The 13371-nt window shown below is 40.1% G+C and overlaps 1 protein-coding gene across 1 annotated transcript in view; it reads left to right on the top strand.

The window, feature by feature from the left end:
• Enpp3 (ectonucleotide pyrophosphatase/phosphodiesterase 3) overlaps positions 1 to 13169 on the top strand; it is a 79861-nt gene extending 66692 nt beyond the window's left edge. Inside the window, exons 21-25 of the mRNA XM_006986696.4 lie at positions 7121 to 7256; positions 8088 to 8165; positions 9050 to 9182; positions 11025 to 11181; positions 12916 to 13169. Of these exons, the coding sequence (XP_006986758.1) occupies positions 7121 to 7256; positions 8088 to 8165; positions 9050 to 9182; positions 11025 to 11181; positions 12916 to 13086 (675 nt within the window). The 3' untranslated portion in view covers positions 13087 to 13169. The remainder of the gene's footprint in view (positions 1 to 7120; positions 7257 to 8087; positions 8166 to 9049; positions 9183 to 11024; positions 11182 to 12915) is intronic.
• Positions 13170 to 13371: the final 202 nt, after the last annotated feature.

Genomic DNA, 13371 nt, shown 5'->3' on the forward strand with positions numbered 1-13371 from the left:
TATATCTAAGTGTAGATGCACATGTGGAAGTCATTGGTATTGGTCCTCACCTTCTGCCTTTTTGGAGACATAGCCACTGCTGTCCATGGCTGAGGAAGTGAAGATATCGGACCTGAAGCTTCCAGAGTCTCTCCTGCCTCCACCCATCTTGCTGCAGGAGCTCTGGGATTGCAGACCTGCACTACAGTGCTAGGCTCTGTGTGGATTCTGGGGATCCGAGCTCAGGGCTTTACACTTGCTGCAAGTCCCTGCTACTGAATCAAATCCCTGCCTCTGAGTGGGAACTATTAAAAAGGCCCTTGGGTTCTATAAACTATGACCTAATCATGTTTGTAAGATTTTTAATTTTAATTTTTATTTTTTTTTTTGTTTTTTGAGACAGGGTTTCTCTGGCTATTCTTTGTAAGTTTTTAAATAACCAAGGATAATACATGTCCCAGACATTTTTTGAACTACAAGTCATTTTTCCATCGAAAAAGAAATGATACAATCAGGTAAATAATCAACCGCTGTGTGCAGTTGTTGACTTTACCACAAGACACACTATAGTGTAGCTGGTTGTTTTATTACTCTTTGGCTCTTTGAGGGGCCTGCTACCCAGCTCCCAATCATACACAGGGCGCATTCTTACTTATAAATGCCTGGCCTTAGCTTGGCTTATTTCTAGCCAGCTTTTCTTAACTTAAATGATCTCATCTGCTTATTGCCTCTTGGCTTTTATCTTTATCCTATATACCTTTCTTAACTTCTTGCTCCATGGCTTGCTGTGTAGCTGGGTGGCTGGCCCCTGGAGTCTTCCTCTCCTTTTCTGGCTTCTCAGTCTTTTTCTCCCAGATTTCCCCTCCTATTTATTCTCTCTGCCTGCCAGCCCCACCTATCTTTTTTCCTGCCTTGCTATTGGTCATTCAGCTCTTCATTAGACCATCAGGTGTTTTAGACAGACACAGTAACACAGCTTCACAGAGCTAAGCAAATGCAACACTAAAAAAATGCAACACATCTTTGCATCGTTAAACAAATACTCCCCAGCATAAACAAACAAGTGTTAACACATCTTAAAATAATATTCTACAACACTATAGCTTTTGTGGGCAGCACACAGATAAGGGGCATCTATCACTTTACTGGAGTTGTTTTTACTTGCTGATCAAGATCTGTTTGGTCCCCATACCAGAATGGAAAGAAAAGCATCTCTTTGTTGTCCATGCCTCATTTTCACTGTTCTTGAAGGATTTTGAGAGGTGGGAGGTCTATATTTTCTTCGAGTCTCTGACAACATTTTCTTTATTGTTTTTCCTGCCTCTCTTTGGGGTTCAGAAATCTCAGGGTCTCTGGAAAGATGTGGGGTCGAAGCTATGTAGGAGTGCTGGGTGGGGGTGGGGTGGAGATGGTGAGTGGTAGGAGGGTCACCAGTCACCATCGCTTTTCCTAGGACAGGGTGGGAGGACATGACAAGCTTTTCTGCATCCTTCCGGGACTGGGCTGTCTCTTGCCTCATCCTTCCTTCAGAAACCAGGCTGTGTCCTGTCATTCCTAGACTTAATGTGTGGCCCTTCATGGGTTCAGGTTTGATATATGAAAAATAAGTCTGAAATTTTTCAGTTAGCAGAAAGTGTGTGACTATGTTTTAATACTTTCGAGCTTCAGCCATCATGATCCATTTCCCTCAGTCCAGTGTGAATTCCACTTTCATAATACTGTGAACACTTGGGCTGACCGAATCGCTAGTGCACAATTTTTAAGCTACAGTCTCTTTCTGTATCACGATAGCCTTCCCTCCTAAACATTTTCATGATTGCAGCTGTAGGCAATTAACATTCTAATAGCTTTATTCAAGAAAAAAAAATCCTACTAACCATGGGAGATGTTAGGATAAAATCATGAAATGTAATCTATTTAAAAATCTCACGATGTCCCAGGTGTTTATGGAGCTGACTGGTTCAGGCATCGAGGTTGTCCTAGTTCATGACATAGCCAAGTGAAGGGACTAGTCATTTGGAACATTTTCTTATGCTTTTGAAACAGTGCAAATTAAATGAGTTTTCCGGACCCTGTATCTTAAAGTAGGGTTAAAAAAAAAAAAAAAAAAAAAAAAGGTTATTGTTAATCTATTGCATTTATCCAAACATCTTCCTGTTTCTTGGTCTGCTTCTTTCTGCTTTCTTAGACAGGAAGAAGAAAAGGCACCCCCCTTTTTTTTTTGACATTGGGTCTCATATAGCCCAGAATTCTTGTCCTCCTTGTCTGTCTTCACCTCCTGAATGCTGAGATTACAGGCATGTGCTAGCACATCCCGTTTGGGGAGGTGATGGGAACCGAACCCAGGGCTTCATTTGTACTAGACAAGCATTCCACAACTGAATGTATTATATCCCTAGCTCAGGGTGATCGGTTTTGGAGACTATGCAGATCTCAAAATGTTTTTTTTTGTTGTTGTTGTTTGTTTTTTTGTTTGTTTTTGTTTTTTGAGACAGGGTTTCTCTGTAGTTTTGGTGCCTGTCCTGGAACTCACTTTGTAGACTAGGCTGACCTTGAACTCACAGAGATCTGCCAGTCTCTGTCCCCGAGTGCTGGGATTAAAGGTGTGTGCCATCACCACCGGCTCTCAAAATGTTTTTATTCTGGCTTTATACTTAATTGGTGGTTTAGCAGGCTTTTGAATCTTTGAATTTTTTTTCTTTATAAACTTATAGGATATTATATTAATGGGCCAACATTGCAGTTTCCTACTTTTCCTCACCTATTTGTCTTTATTTTACTTTTTGAGATATATCTTCAACATCATCTTCTAGAGCATACTATTTTTACTTTCTTTTTTTCTACATATCATTTTTTCTTTCTTTCTTTCTTTCTTTCTTTCTTTCTTTCTTTCTTTCTTTCTTTCTTTCTTTCTTTCTTTCTTTCTTTCTTTCTTTCTTTCTTTCTTTCTTTCTTTCTTTCTTTTTTAGTATATAGATGCTGTATATCCCCATACCTGTCTCAAGGTTTTCTTCTGCTTTCTATATTATCTCTTTGATTCCTCTTTCTCCCCCCTCACTAAATATCTTTTGGACCTTCCTTGGCTGTCCACTCACTTTTTAGGTACCAGGCACCGAACTATGTGGTTGGTGCTTTCTGACTTAACAGGATTCCATAGTTTGATTAAAAAGAGGAGCGGCCATCTTGTCATGTACTGCTAACTATAAATATTAAGTTTTGTTATCAGACTAATTTGTTTCCCCAAGAAAGGGCATTTTTTTCCTTTTATTTTATTTTACAATACCATTCAGTTCTACATATCAGCCACGGATTCCCTTGTTCTCCCCGCTCCTGCCCCCGTTTCCTTCCCCCCCAGCACACCTCCCATTCCCACCTCCTCCAGGGCAAAGCCTTCCTGGAGGACTCAGATCAACCTGGTAGACTCAGTCCAGGCAGGTCCAGTCCCCTCCTCCCAGACTGAGCCAAGTGTCCCTGCATAAGCCCCAGTTTTCAAACAGCCAACTCATGCAATAAGCACAGGACCCGGTACCACTGCCTAGATGCCTCCCAAACAGATCAAGCCAATCAACTGTCTCACCTATTCAGAGGGCCTGATCCAGTTGGGGGCCCCTCAGCCTTTGGTTCATAGTTCATGTGTTTCCATACCTTTGGCTATTTGTCCCTTTGCTTTATCCAACCTTGGTTGCAACAATTCTCGCTCATATAAACCCTCCTCTTTCTCACTAATTAGACTCCTGGCGCTCCACCCAGGGCCTGGCCGTGGATGTCTGCATCCAGATTCCTCAGTCATTGGACGGGGTTTCTAGCATGACAATTAGGGTGTTTGGCCATCCCATCACCAGAGTAGGTCAGTTTCAGCTGTCTCTCGACCATTACCAGCAGTCTATTGTGGGGCCATCTTTGTGGATTTCTGTGGGCCTCTCTAGCACTTTGTTTCTTCCTTTTCTCATGTGGTCTTCATTTACCATGGTCTCCTATTCCTTGTTCTCCCTCTCTGTTTTTGATCCAGCTGGGATCTCCCGCTCCTACTCCCACAGGCTCTCTTTCCCTCGACCCTCACCCTTCATTACTCCCACTCATGTCCAGGTTGTTCATGTAGATCTCAGCTATTTCTCCGTCATTGGGCGATCCCTGTGTCTTTCTTAGAAGAAAGGGCATTTCTAATCCAAACCACTGGTGGTGTATACCATCTACAGTCTACATGGAGTCATGGGATGCGGGTGGGGGTCTGTCACTCAGGCAGAGTTCCATCTTCTTATTAGTATGGCATGTCTGCTCTTCGCCATGCCTTGTGCCATGGCTGTCTGTAGTCTAGGCTCCCCGGAAGGTAAGTGTTCTGTTTGTCCCCCCCTCTTCACATATGTTTAAGCTCCCCTCTTGCTTTCAGTCAGGCCTACACAGTCCTCTATTTTTGGGAGACATCAAACTCTACCCTTCTGCGCTCTCGCTGTTGTTCGGTGCTTCCCCGAAGCGCAGGTTGTCGGCTCTCATTTTCCACTGGCCCCCTTCTGTCTGCGTCTGCGTACTGTTTACATGCTTTCTAACTTCTGTATAGCTTTTCTCTCTGCCACATTTAATTACCTTTTCACTTTACATAGTCACTGTTCTTGGTGCTGTGTTCGTGAAGACATTTTCACACACACACACACACACACACACACACACACACACACACACACACACACCCCACAGAGCCTCTTCCCCCACCTCCTTCTGTCCTCTTCCTCAGGTCTCCCCCATCCCTATTAGTCCCTTCATCCCCTTAGAGCAGCGGTTCTCAACCTCCCTAATGCTGAGACCCTTTAATACAGTTCTTCATGCTGTGGTGACCCCCAACCATCAAATCATCTCATTGCTATTTCATAACTGTCATTTTGCTACTGTTATGAATCGTAAATATCTGATATGTGGTATATCTGATATGCCATCGCCAAAAGGGTCATGACCCACAGGTTAAGAGCTGCTGCCCTGGACAGTTGGGCCTCTACTTTCTTGTCATATATACATACATGATTTTATGTATCTATGTAAATCTAACAGCCACACATAAGAGAAAACATACAATATCGTCTTTCAGAGACTGCCTGGATTTGCTTAATTATCTCTTGCTGCATCTGTTTTTCTTGCTGCACCATACCTTTATTTTGTTTATGACTGAATGAATTCCATTGCGCATATGTAGTGTGTTTTCTTTCTCTATGCCTCTGCACAGCTGTAGTGAATCATCCTGTCGTAAACATAAAATTTAACCCTCTGGGTGATATGTTGGCTAAGAGTCCTTTAGGTAGACACGTAAGAATAGAGCAGAGTCATATATATGGTAAATCTAGCTTTTAGTTGTCTTTTAAAGGAAGTTTCATCTTGTTCATTAACAACTTCTGAACATTTCTTGTAATTTCTTTTTTTTTTCTTTTTTGGGGGGTCGGGGTATGAGACAGGGTTTCTCTGAGTAGTTTTGGTGCCTGTCCTAGATCTCGCTCTATAGACCTGGCTGGTCTCGAACTCAGAGAATTTCAGCTGGCTTTGCCTCCCGAGTGCTGGGATTAAAGGCGTGCGCCACCACGGCCTGCCTCTTGTAATTTCTTATGTGTCTTCGTTATTAATGTTTCTTCACAAGCTTTAGAAGAAAGCAAAGATAAAGGTGTATATTTAATCAAGATGGGAACTGTGCTGAGTTCCTAGGAAAGCACTGCTGTGTGCCAGCATTTCCAGTCCCTGCCCCCCACCCCACCCCCGACTTCCCTTCCCTTCAGCTGTCTCCTGCTCTAGACCCTTGGCATGTGCTCCTCTGCCTGAGAGAACACTGCCTTTGATCTCACGTGTATCAGAGAGACAACATAGCTAACATTTGCTGTAAGCACAGCACACTGAATAAGAAACAGGACAACCTTAGCATAATTTTCTTTTTAAATGTATTGTTTCAAGTTTTCTTTTTTTTTCTCCAGGAAAATGTCCATCAAGTACAGGGCAGAATAAATCAATCAAGGCCTCTGAAAATGGAAACAAATAGTATATATTTTTCACTTATTTATGAGTATATATTCATCAGATGTGATGACCACATAATGTATTGTCATTATCCATGTGGAGCCCACACATCAATCACACTTGCAGAATAATCCAGGTTCAGTATTAGTCTTCAAATGTGATTAAAAGGGAAATGATATCTTTTAAATCTACTTTGTGATTTATTTCACAAACTTATTTTACTTCAAAAATAAGAATGTTTGGAAGCCGGGGATGTAGGTCAGTTGGTAGAGTGCTTGCCCAGCAGGCGTTAAACTCTGGGTTCATTCTCCACCACCATATAAAATAAGATTTGGTGAAACATACCTGTAATCCCTTGGAAGGTAGAGGTATGCGGATCAAGAATTAAAAGTCGTCCTTGGCTATATGGCAAGTTCAAGGCCAACCTGGTATACATAGTCATAGTTGTATATGTTTTTAACACATGTGTTATATATAATATGTAAGTGTGTGTGTGTGTGTGTGTGTGTGTGTGTGTGTGTGTGTGTGTGTGTGTGTTTATATAACTATAGCTCTTTGTAGGCTGATTAGAACTTCTTGCCCAGTTTAGAAAAACTGTAGCTGATTCTTACCTACATGTACAGATGTACACCAACTCTCTTTCTGGTGCCCACAAGGCCAGAACAGGGTGTCAAATTCCCTGGAAATGAAGTTACAGACAGCTATGAGCTGCCATGTGGATGCTGGGAACTGCACCAAGGGGCAGCCAATGCTGTTAACTAGGGAACCAGCATTCCAGTCCCAACACTTTCCACCCACTTCTTATTTGCGTACACAACATGTCCCTACAGAAAAGTTCAATCCTCAAAAAGATTTTTTCTTTTTCAGCAATAGTTCCCATTATTCCTTTGCTCTCAGTTCAGGCTTTATTCTGCAAATGTTCTTTTCCAAGGTATATTTGATTTGTCCTCCCAATGTCCCCTAGCCAGAAGAGAACCACACAAAAAAACATAGCTGAATACATCCATTCCCATGGCTGGCGTAGACCTGATTCACTAAGAAAATAGGAAGAGGGTAAATGAAAAACAGCCCAGGGAAGTCGTAAACCAAATAAGGCAATGGGTCAGCCACAACTGTGGGTGTAAATTTTCCCCCCTTTTCTCTCTTTCAACAGGGAGACACATCGCCTCTTCCTCCCACTGTCCCAGACTGTCTGCGGGCTGATGTCAGGGTTCCTCCTTCTGAAAGCCAAAAATGTTCCTTCTATTTAGCAGACAAGAATATCGTCCATGGCTTCCTCTATCCTCCTGGTTAGTGAGACTCTTTTTTAGAGCACCAGCTAGAAAGCCCTCAATCAGCTGGATGTGGCGTGTGTGTTAAACATATATTCCCTGCCCAAAGGATCTGCTTGGGCTGCCTAAGAGGCGTTGGCGGTCATGGGCTGGCCAGAGGTTCCTTAAAGATTTAAGCTCCCTTAAAGATTAATAAATTTTTCTTTCTGTGGGAACCACACATTCGCTCTAATCAGGCCCAGATGTTTAGAGAGTTCATCAGGTTTAAGTTTAATTTTACAACTGAGGGGCATTTGGAAAGCGACACAAGCATCTAAGAAAACATTATCTCTGGCATCATGCCCGCACTAAGGTTCTCGCAGAGAACTCAGCTGCTTCTTAGTGCAAAGAACTGGGCCTGGAACCTGGCCTGTCAGCTTGGCTCTGGGTTCGAGAGTTTTGAACTGGAGATTAACCAGCCAAATGAATTGCAAACTGCTTTTTTTTTTTTTTTTTTTTTTTTTAAAGAAAGGATCTCTCATGGGGTCACATGAAAGCCAGTGGGATTTTTCTAAAACTCAAGTCTTTTTTTTTTTTTTTTTTTTTTTTTTTTTTTTTTTTTTTCTGTTTGTCAGGGAACGTAGTTTTCATGAGAATTCTAACAATTTCACTTTCTGGGAATGGGTTGACTCCTGGTATGTGACTCTAGTTTTTTTTTTTTTTTTAAGTCATGAACAAAGATGGTTGATTAAGAGATTCATGATTTAGAGATTTGGAGAGTTATAGTAGAAAGAGGTTTCATGAAAGCAAAAAAGAAAACAAGTCAGCTGAAATCCTGTATTAAAGCATATGTATATGTTTGTTTTACAGCAATCAAAAGAACTTCTGAGAGTCAATATGATGCTTTAATTACAAGTAATTTGGTTCCAATGTATGAAGAATTCAAAAGTAAGTGTTTTGCCTTCCCAGCCCCACACGGGCCGTTAGGCTCCGGGCCTCACACGTACTGGACAAGCACTCTTCCTGACCCATAAGTCCGCACTGACCTATGTACAAGCACTCTTCCTGACCTATAAGTCCGCTCTGACCTATGTACCTGGACCCAGAAGCTCAGCCCGTTGTTATTCTTTACTTTGGAATAGGGTCTGGGTCAATTGACCAGGCTGACCTTGAACTCACTTTGTAGTCTAGTCAGCCCTTGAATTTGTTATCTTTCTTCCTAATCCCACAGAGTAGCTGGGATTGCAGGCCTGGTGGTGCATACATAGTCACCTTAAACTAATAGAGTGACTCCTTGGACTACCAAATGGAACCTATGTTTTATTACTGCAATTTGCTATTGATATTGAATCATTTCATTCTGTTAAGTTTAAATATGGGTGCAAAACTCTTGATGTAGTTTCTTTTCAACCAGACTTGCTGCTAGAATTTGATAACTAAAAAATTTTTGGTTTTATTTCTTAACTGTTAAGAGCTATTCATAAAGCTGAATTTTGCTAACAATCACATAAGTAATGTAAATGTATCCCGGAATGATGATCAATAAGATAGCATGTGTGTTCTGACTATGGTTAACATCCACAGTTGAAGGAATTTGGAGGCATATTTTGCTCTAATTTCAAGTCTGAAACTAAAGCAATAAAGAGTTGTCATAAACATGGCTGCTTCCTTTTGCTGCATGTGTGCAATCATCCAATCACCACTGCCGGTTCCTGAAGTAGAATGTGATGCCGTTTAAATGCACCCATCATAGAAAATATTTCCACGTGTTCAGTAGACGCAGATATTTTAAAATACCTCATTTTTTTTTCATTTTTGTTTTTTTTTTTAAGAAATGTGGGACTACTTCCATGAGGTTCTCCTTATAAAGTATGCTGTGGAGAGAAATGGAGTGAATGTAGTTAGTGGACCAATATTTGATTATAATTATGATGGCCATTTTGATGCTCCAGATGAAATTACACAGTAAGTAATTTGACTTCTTGATTTAGTAATAGAGTATTATAAGAGAAAATCTCAATACTTCAGGTACTATATCATCTATATAATAATCTCAATATTATAGAGTATATACATAATATATACAATCTATATATATATATCTATATATAATATATATAATATAATCTATGTATAATCTATAATAATCTCAATATTATAGAGTATATACATAATAGCTGCCAATTTTCAACTTAAACTTCCTAAATATTTAGCAAAAAAAAATCATATAGCCAAAATTTAAACTAATAGCCACTGCAAAAGTTTGCAGGCCAACTTTAGTAAAAATTTCCATTGAAAAAGTTATAAACTGTGAGCCAAGACAAAATGAGATTTTTGTAAAAGAGATGTAGCAAATCAGTGTAGTTTCAATGAATATAGATTTGACCCAATTGTAATTTGGAAAAAAAATCAAATAAAGACTAAGTTTACCTTAGTAAATTTCACAGATACAGTGGGCAATCTACGAAAGTATTTTTCAACAGAGGATGTAAATAGATTTCATTAGAAAACCATCTGGACCAAAGTACACACGCCTGATTATCATAGACTGTTAAGAATGACTACTGTGCTTTAGTGTGTTTTAGAGCTTGACTCTTTCATAAAGAAGTCCCATCCACTGCTTCTTTTACTACCAAAATGTCAGGAGGTTAAAACTAGATAACCGCCGCACCCCAGCCCAGATACGCCAAGCTCCGGTTTCCACTTATGCCTTCTGATAAAGCAAAGCCAGGCTAAGGATGGAACCAGCCCCTGTGTTGATTCCTGCTCTTTCATATCACTGCTGTTTATTTGTTTGATTTTGAGACAAGGTCAAACGTAACCCAGGCTGGCCTTGAATTCACTATGTTGCGGAAGATGTACTTGAGTCCCTGATCCTCTTGCTTCTGTCTCCCAAGTGCTGAGGTTATAGGCTGTGTGCCACCATACCTGACTTGTGTTTTATTGTTTAGTTGAGTCTACTCATCATTTGCTAACATCAGATATTCTCATCGAAATACTCTAACAAGTATTTTGAGAGCTCTTTACTACATAGGAGGTACTTCTCTAAGCATTTACACAGACTTGGTTTATCTACAAAACAGCTTGATGTTAGGTTCCCTTAATCCCTAGTTGGAAATGAAGAAACTAGAGCTAAGAGAGATGAAGTAACTTGTCTAATAGATTCTTCACCAAATAAGTTGGAAAAGCCAGAATGGGAATCCAGACAGCCTGACTCTGAATCAGTAATATGTTGCTGCATACGAGTTCACACATTTCTTCTAGTGGACTCAACTAATACCTTTATTTTTCACTCAAAACTTTAAAATGTACCTTCTTATTTGTTACTGGAAAGGCAACCCGTGCACCAGTTATGTGGATTTATCCCCAGGTAAACCCTGTGGACACCTCCATGTTAAAGTTATTAAATGAGAGTCTTAGAGGAGAAGATGAGTCCACACACAGTGGAGAGCACAGGCACAGGGAGTGGGCTCCTTTGTTTTTAGCACCTCCTCCATCAGAAGATACCCTTGTGAAGGATGAGGCCAACAGACTTGAGAAACACAGACGGCAGGATTCCGTGTAGTCTTTCCTTGTATTCTGATATTTTGCTACAATGCTACAATGATCACACTTAACATTGGACTAGAATGATTTCTGGCTCACTGAAGTGGAAGACTGATAAAACTACAATTCCCATACAATCCATGCTTTCCACTTGTTCCCTCTGGCAAGTCTTCACGTGGGGATTTCCTTAGAGCTATGCAAAAAAAAAAAAAAAAAAAAGACATTTGTAAGGATGTCAAATCATTTCACTTGTGTTTCCAGACATGTAGCTGACACTGATGTTCCTATCCCAACACACTACTTTGTGGTGCTGACAAGCTGTAAAAACAATGCCTACACACCCGACAACTGCCCTGACGGGCTAGACGTCCTGCCTTTCATCATCCCTCACCGACCCACCAACATAGAAAGCTGTCCTGTGAGTATGCCCGGGAGAGAGCCTGGGGCCCAGAAAATTATTACTCATATCTATCTCATCCGGGCTACCACAAAAGCATTCTTTTATTTATTTGTTTATTTATTCATTTATTCATTCATTCATTCATTTATTTATTTATTTATTTATTATGTATACAGTGCTCTGTCTGTGTGCCAGATCTCATTGCAGATGGTTGTGAGCCACCATGTGGTTGCTGGGAATTGAACTCAGGACCCCTGGAAGAGCAGTCAGTGCTCTTAACCGCTGAACCATCTCTCCAGCCCCCACAAAAGCATTCTATCTAAAACATGTCTTAGTGCTTTATGGATAGAGTTTTGCTTGTCTGTAGATGTGTGAGCTATAGAATTAATATCAAACATTAAATCTGCACATGTAAACAAGTATTTATATCTGAATGTCTTTGTGTCTGTGTGTCTGTGTGTGTGTATAGTTAACACTCACTAGGGTAATATAACTAGTTTTTTTACTCTGGACACAAGCATTGAAGTTCTACACTGAGGCTGGCATTAAATTAATGTTTCCCTGAATGAAAGAATATGTAAACAAAAATCCCAGCATGTTGAAGCATAAAGTGTTAAGTACACACACACTCACAGGGGGTGGGAAGTAGAGGGAATTAGAATTTGGAATATAGCAATATGGGTGAGACATTTATAATGGTAATTATGAGACACTTGAACCAATTAACCACTATTTCATACTCACAACTGGATAAAGATATGGTGACATGGGGATCATCTTCCACTACCTACAAGAGCATAAATTGACATAAACATTTTAAGGAATGTTATGCTTAATATTTTGTAGAGTTATAACTACACGTGTTCAATAATCTAGCAATTTCATTTATATAACCTCAAATCTATGCTCTTAAACACAAGGAGAACATTCCAAGTTATTCATCACAGTATTATTTATAATAGTGAAAATACCCATTCCTATCAGCTTGGCAATTTTGAGAAGCTACATTAAATTATGACGAAGAAATACCAGAGATTTCATCTAAAAATATGACCCATCTAGATCTGGATCCATCATGATGGATAGATTATAAACTTGGCCTTGAATGAAAAAGTAACTGGAAGATAGCACTTAGAGTGCCTTTGGTGTAAGTTCAAAAACCCAAACCAATGCTGTGTACCATATACTGATCTGTAGCAACAGGTAGAGAACTGTTTAGATTCTCAGTGACTCATGTAAGTTAGTAATGTTTGCTCCGAACAAAGCAGCAATACCTAAAATACATGTCTTTAAAAATATTTGCATCTAGGGGCTAGGGAAATAGGCCCAGTTGATAAAGTACTTTCCAGGCAAGCTTGAAGACCTGAGTTCAGATCCTCACCACCGGCATGAAAAAACTGAATGGTGTGTTGCATACCTGAAGTCTCAACCCTGGGAAGGCGGAGGCAAGAAGATCCCTGGAGCTTAACACAGTATCAGCATCTGGTCTCCACATGCACACACATGACCATGTATGCACACACACACACAAGCTTGTGACTGCAGCAAGTACACTGTGGGTGTGAGTTTACAGTGGTTAGTAATTTTTAGTACTTTAGTACTTTTGCTTGATTAAACAAAATTTAGTTGTATCAATGAAGAGCCATGGCAATAAAAAAAATCACAAAAGGATTGTTACCTAAGTAATACAATATCTTTATGCTAATGAAAAGGGATGGAGCATGGAAAACAGGTTTGTGTTTCATTTTCCAGGAAAACAAAGCAGAAGACCTCTGGGTGGAAGAGAGGTTTAAAGCCCACGTTGCCCGGGTCCGTGATGTGGAACTCCTTGCTGGCCTTGACTTTTATCAGGAAAAAACACAGCCTGTCTCTGAGATTCTGCAACTGAAGACATATTTACCCACATTTGAAACTGTTATTTGAATGAATGTATAAAGCAATTTGACAACATGAAGAAATTTTCTGCCAAAAAAAATCATAAAATAAAATTTTCTATTTTTCCTTAATCCTTAAAGTCTTATTGCATATTTTCATTCTAATCTATCTTTTTCATTTCTGTAAACAGTTGTTAGAAAATCTTTTTGAATGTAATTTTATTCATCCCCCCCATGCACCCCTGCCTCATATACACACATGTGTGTTGGTGACCAAGAAGGCCAGAAGAGGGAGTTGGGTCCCCTGGAGCTGAAGTTACAGGTGGTTGTGAGC

Source organism: Peromyscus maniculatus, chromosome 16, assembly GCF_049852395.1.
Source record: "Peromyscus maniculatus bairdii isolate BWxNUB_F1_BW_parent chromosome 16, HU_Pman_BW_mat_3.1, whole genome shotgun sequence".
In the NCBI taxonomy this organism is placed as follows: domain Eukaryota; kingdom Metazoa; phylum Chordata; class Mammalia; order Rodentia; family Cricetidae; genus Peromyscus; species Peromyscus maniculatus.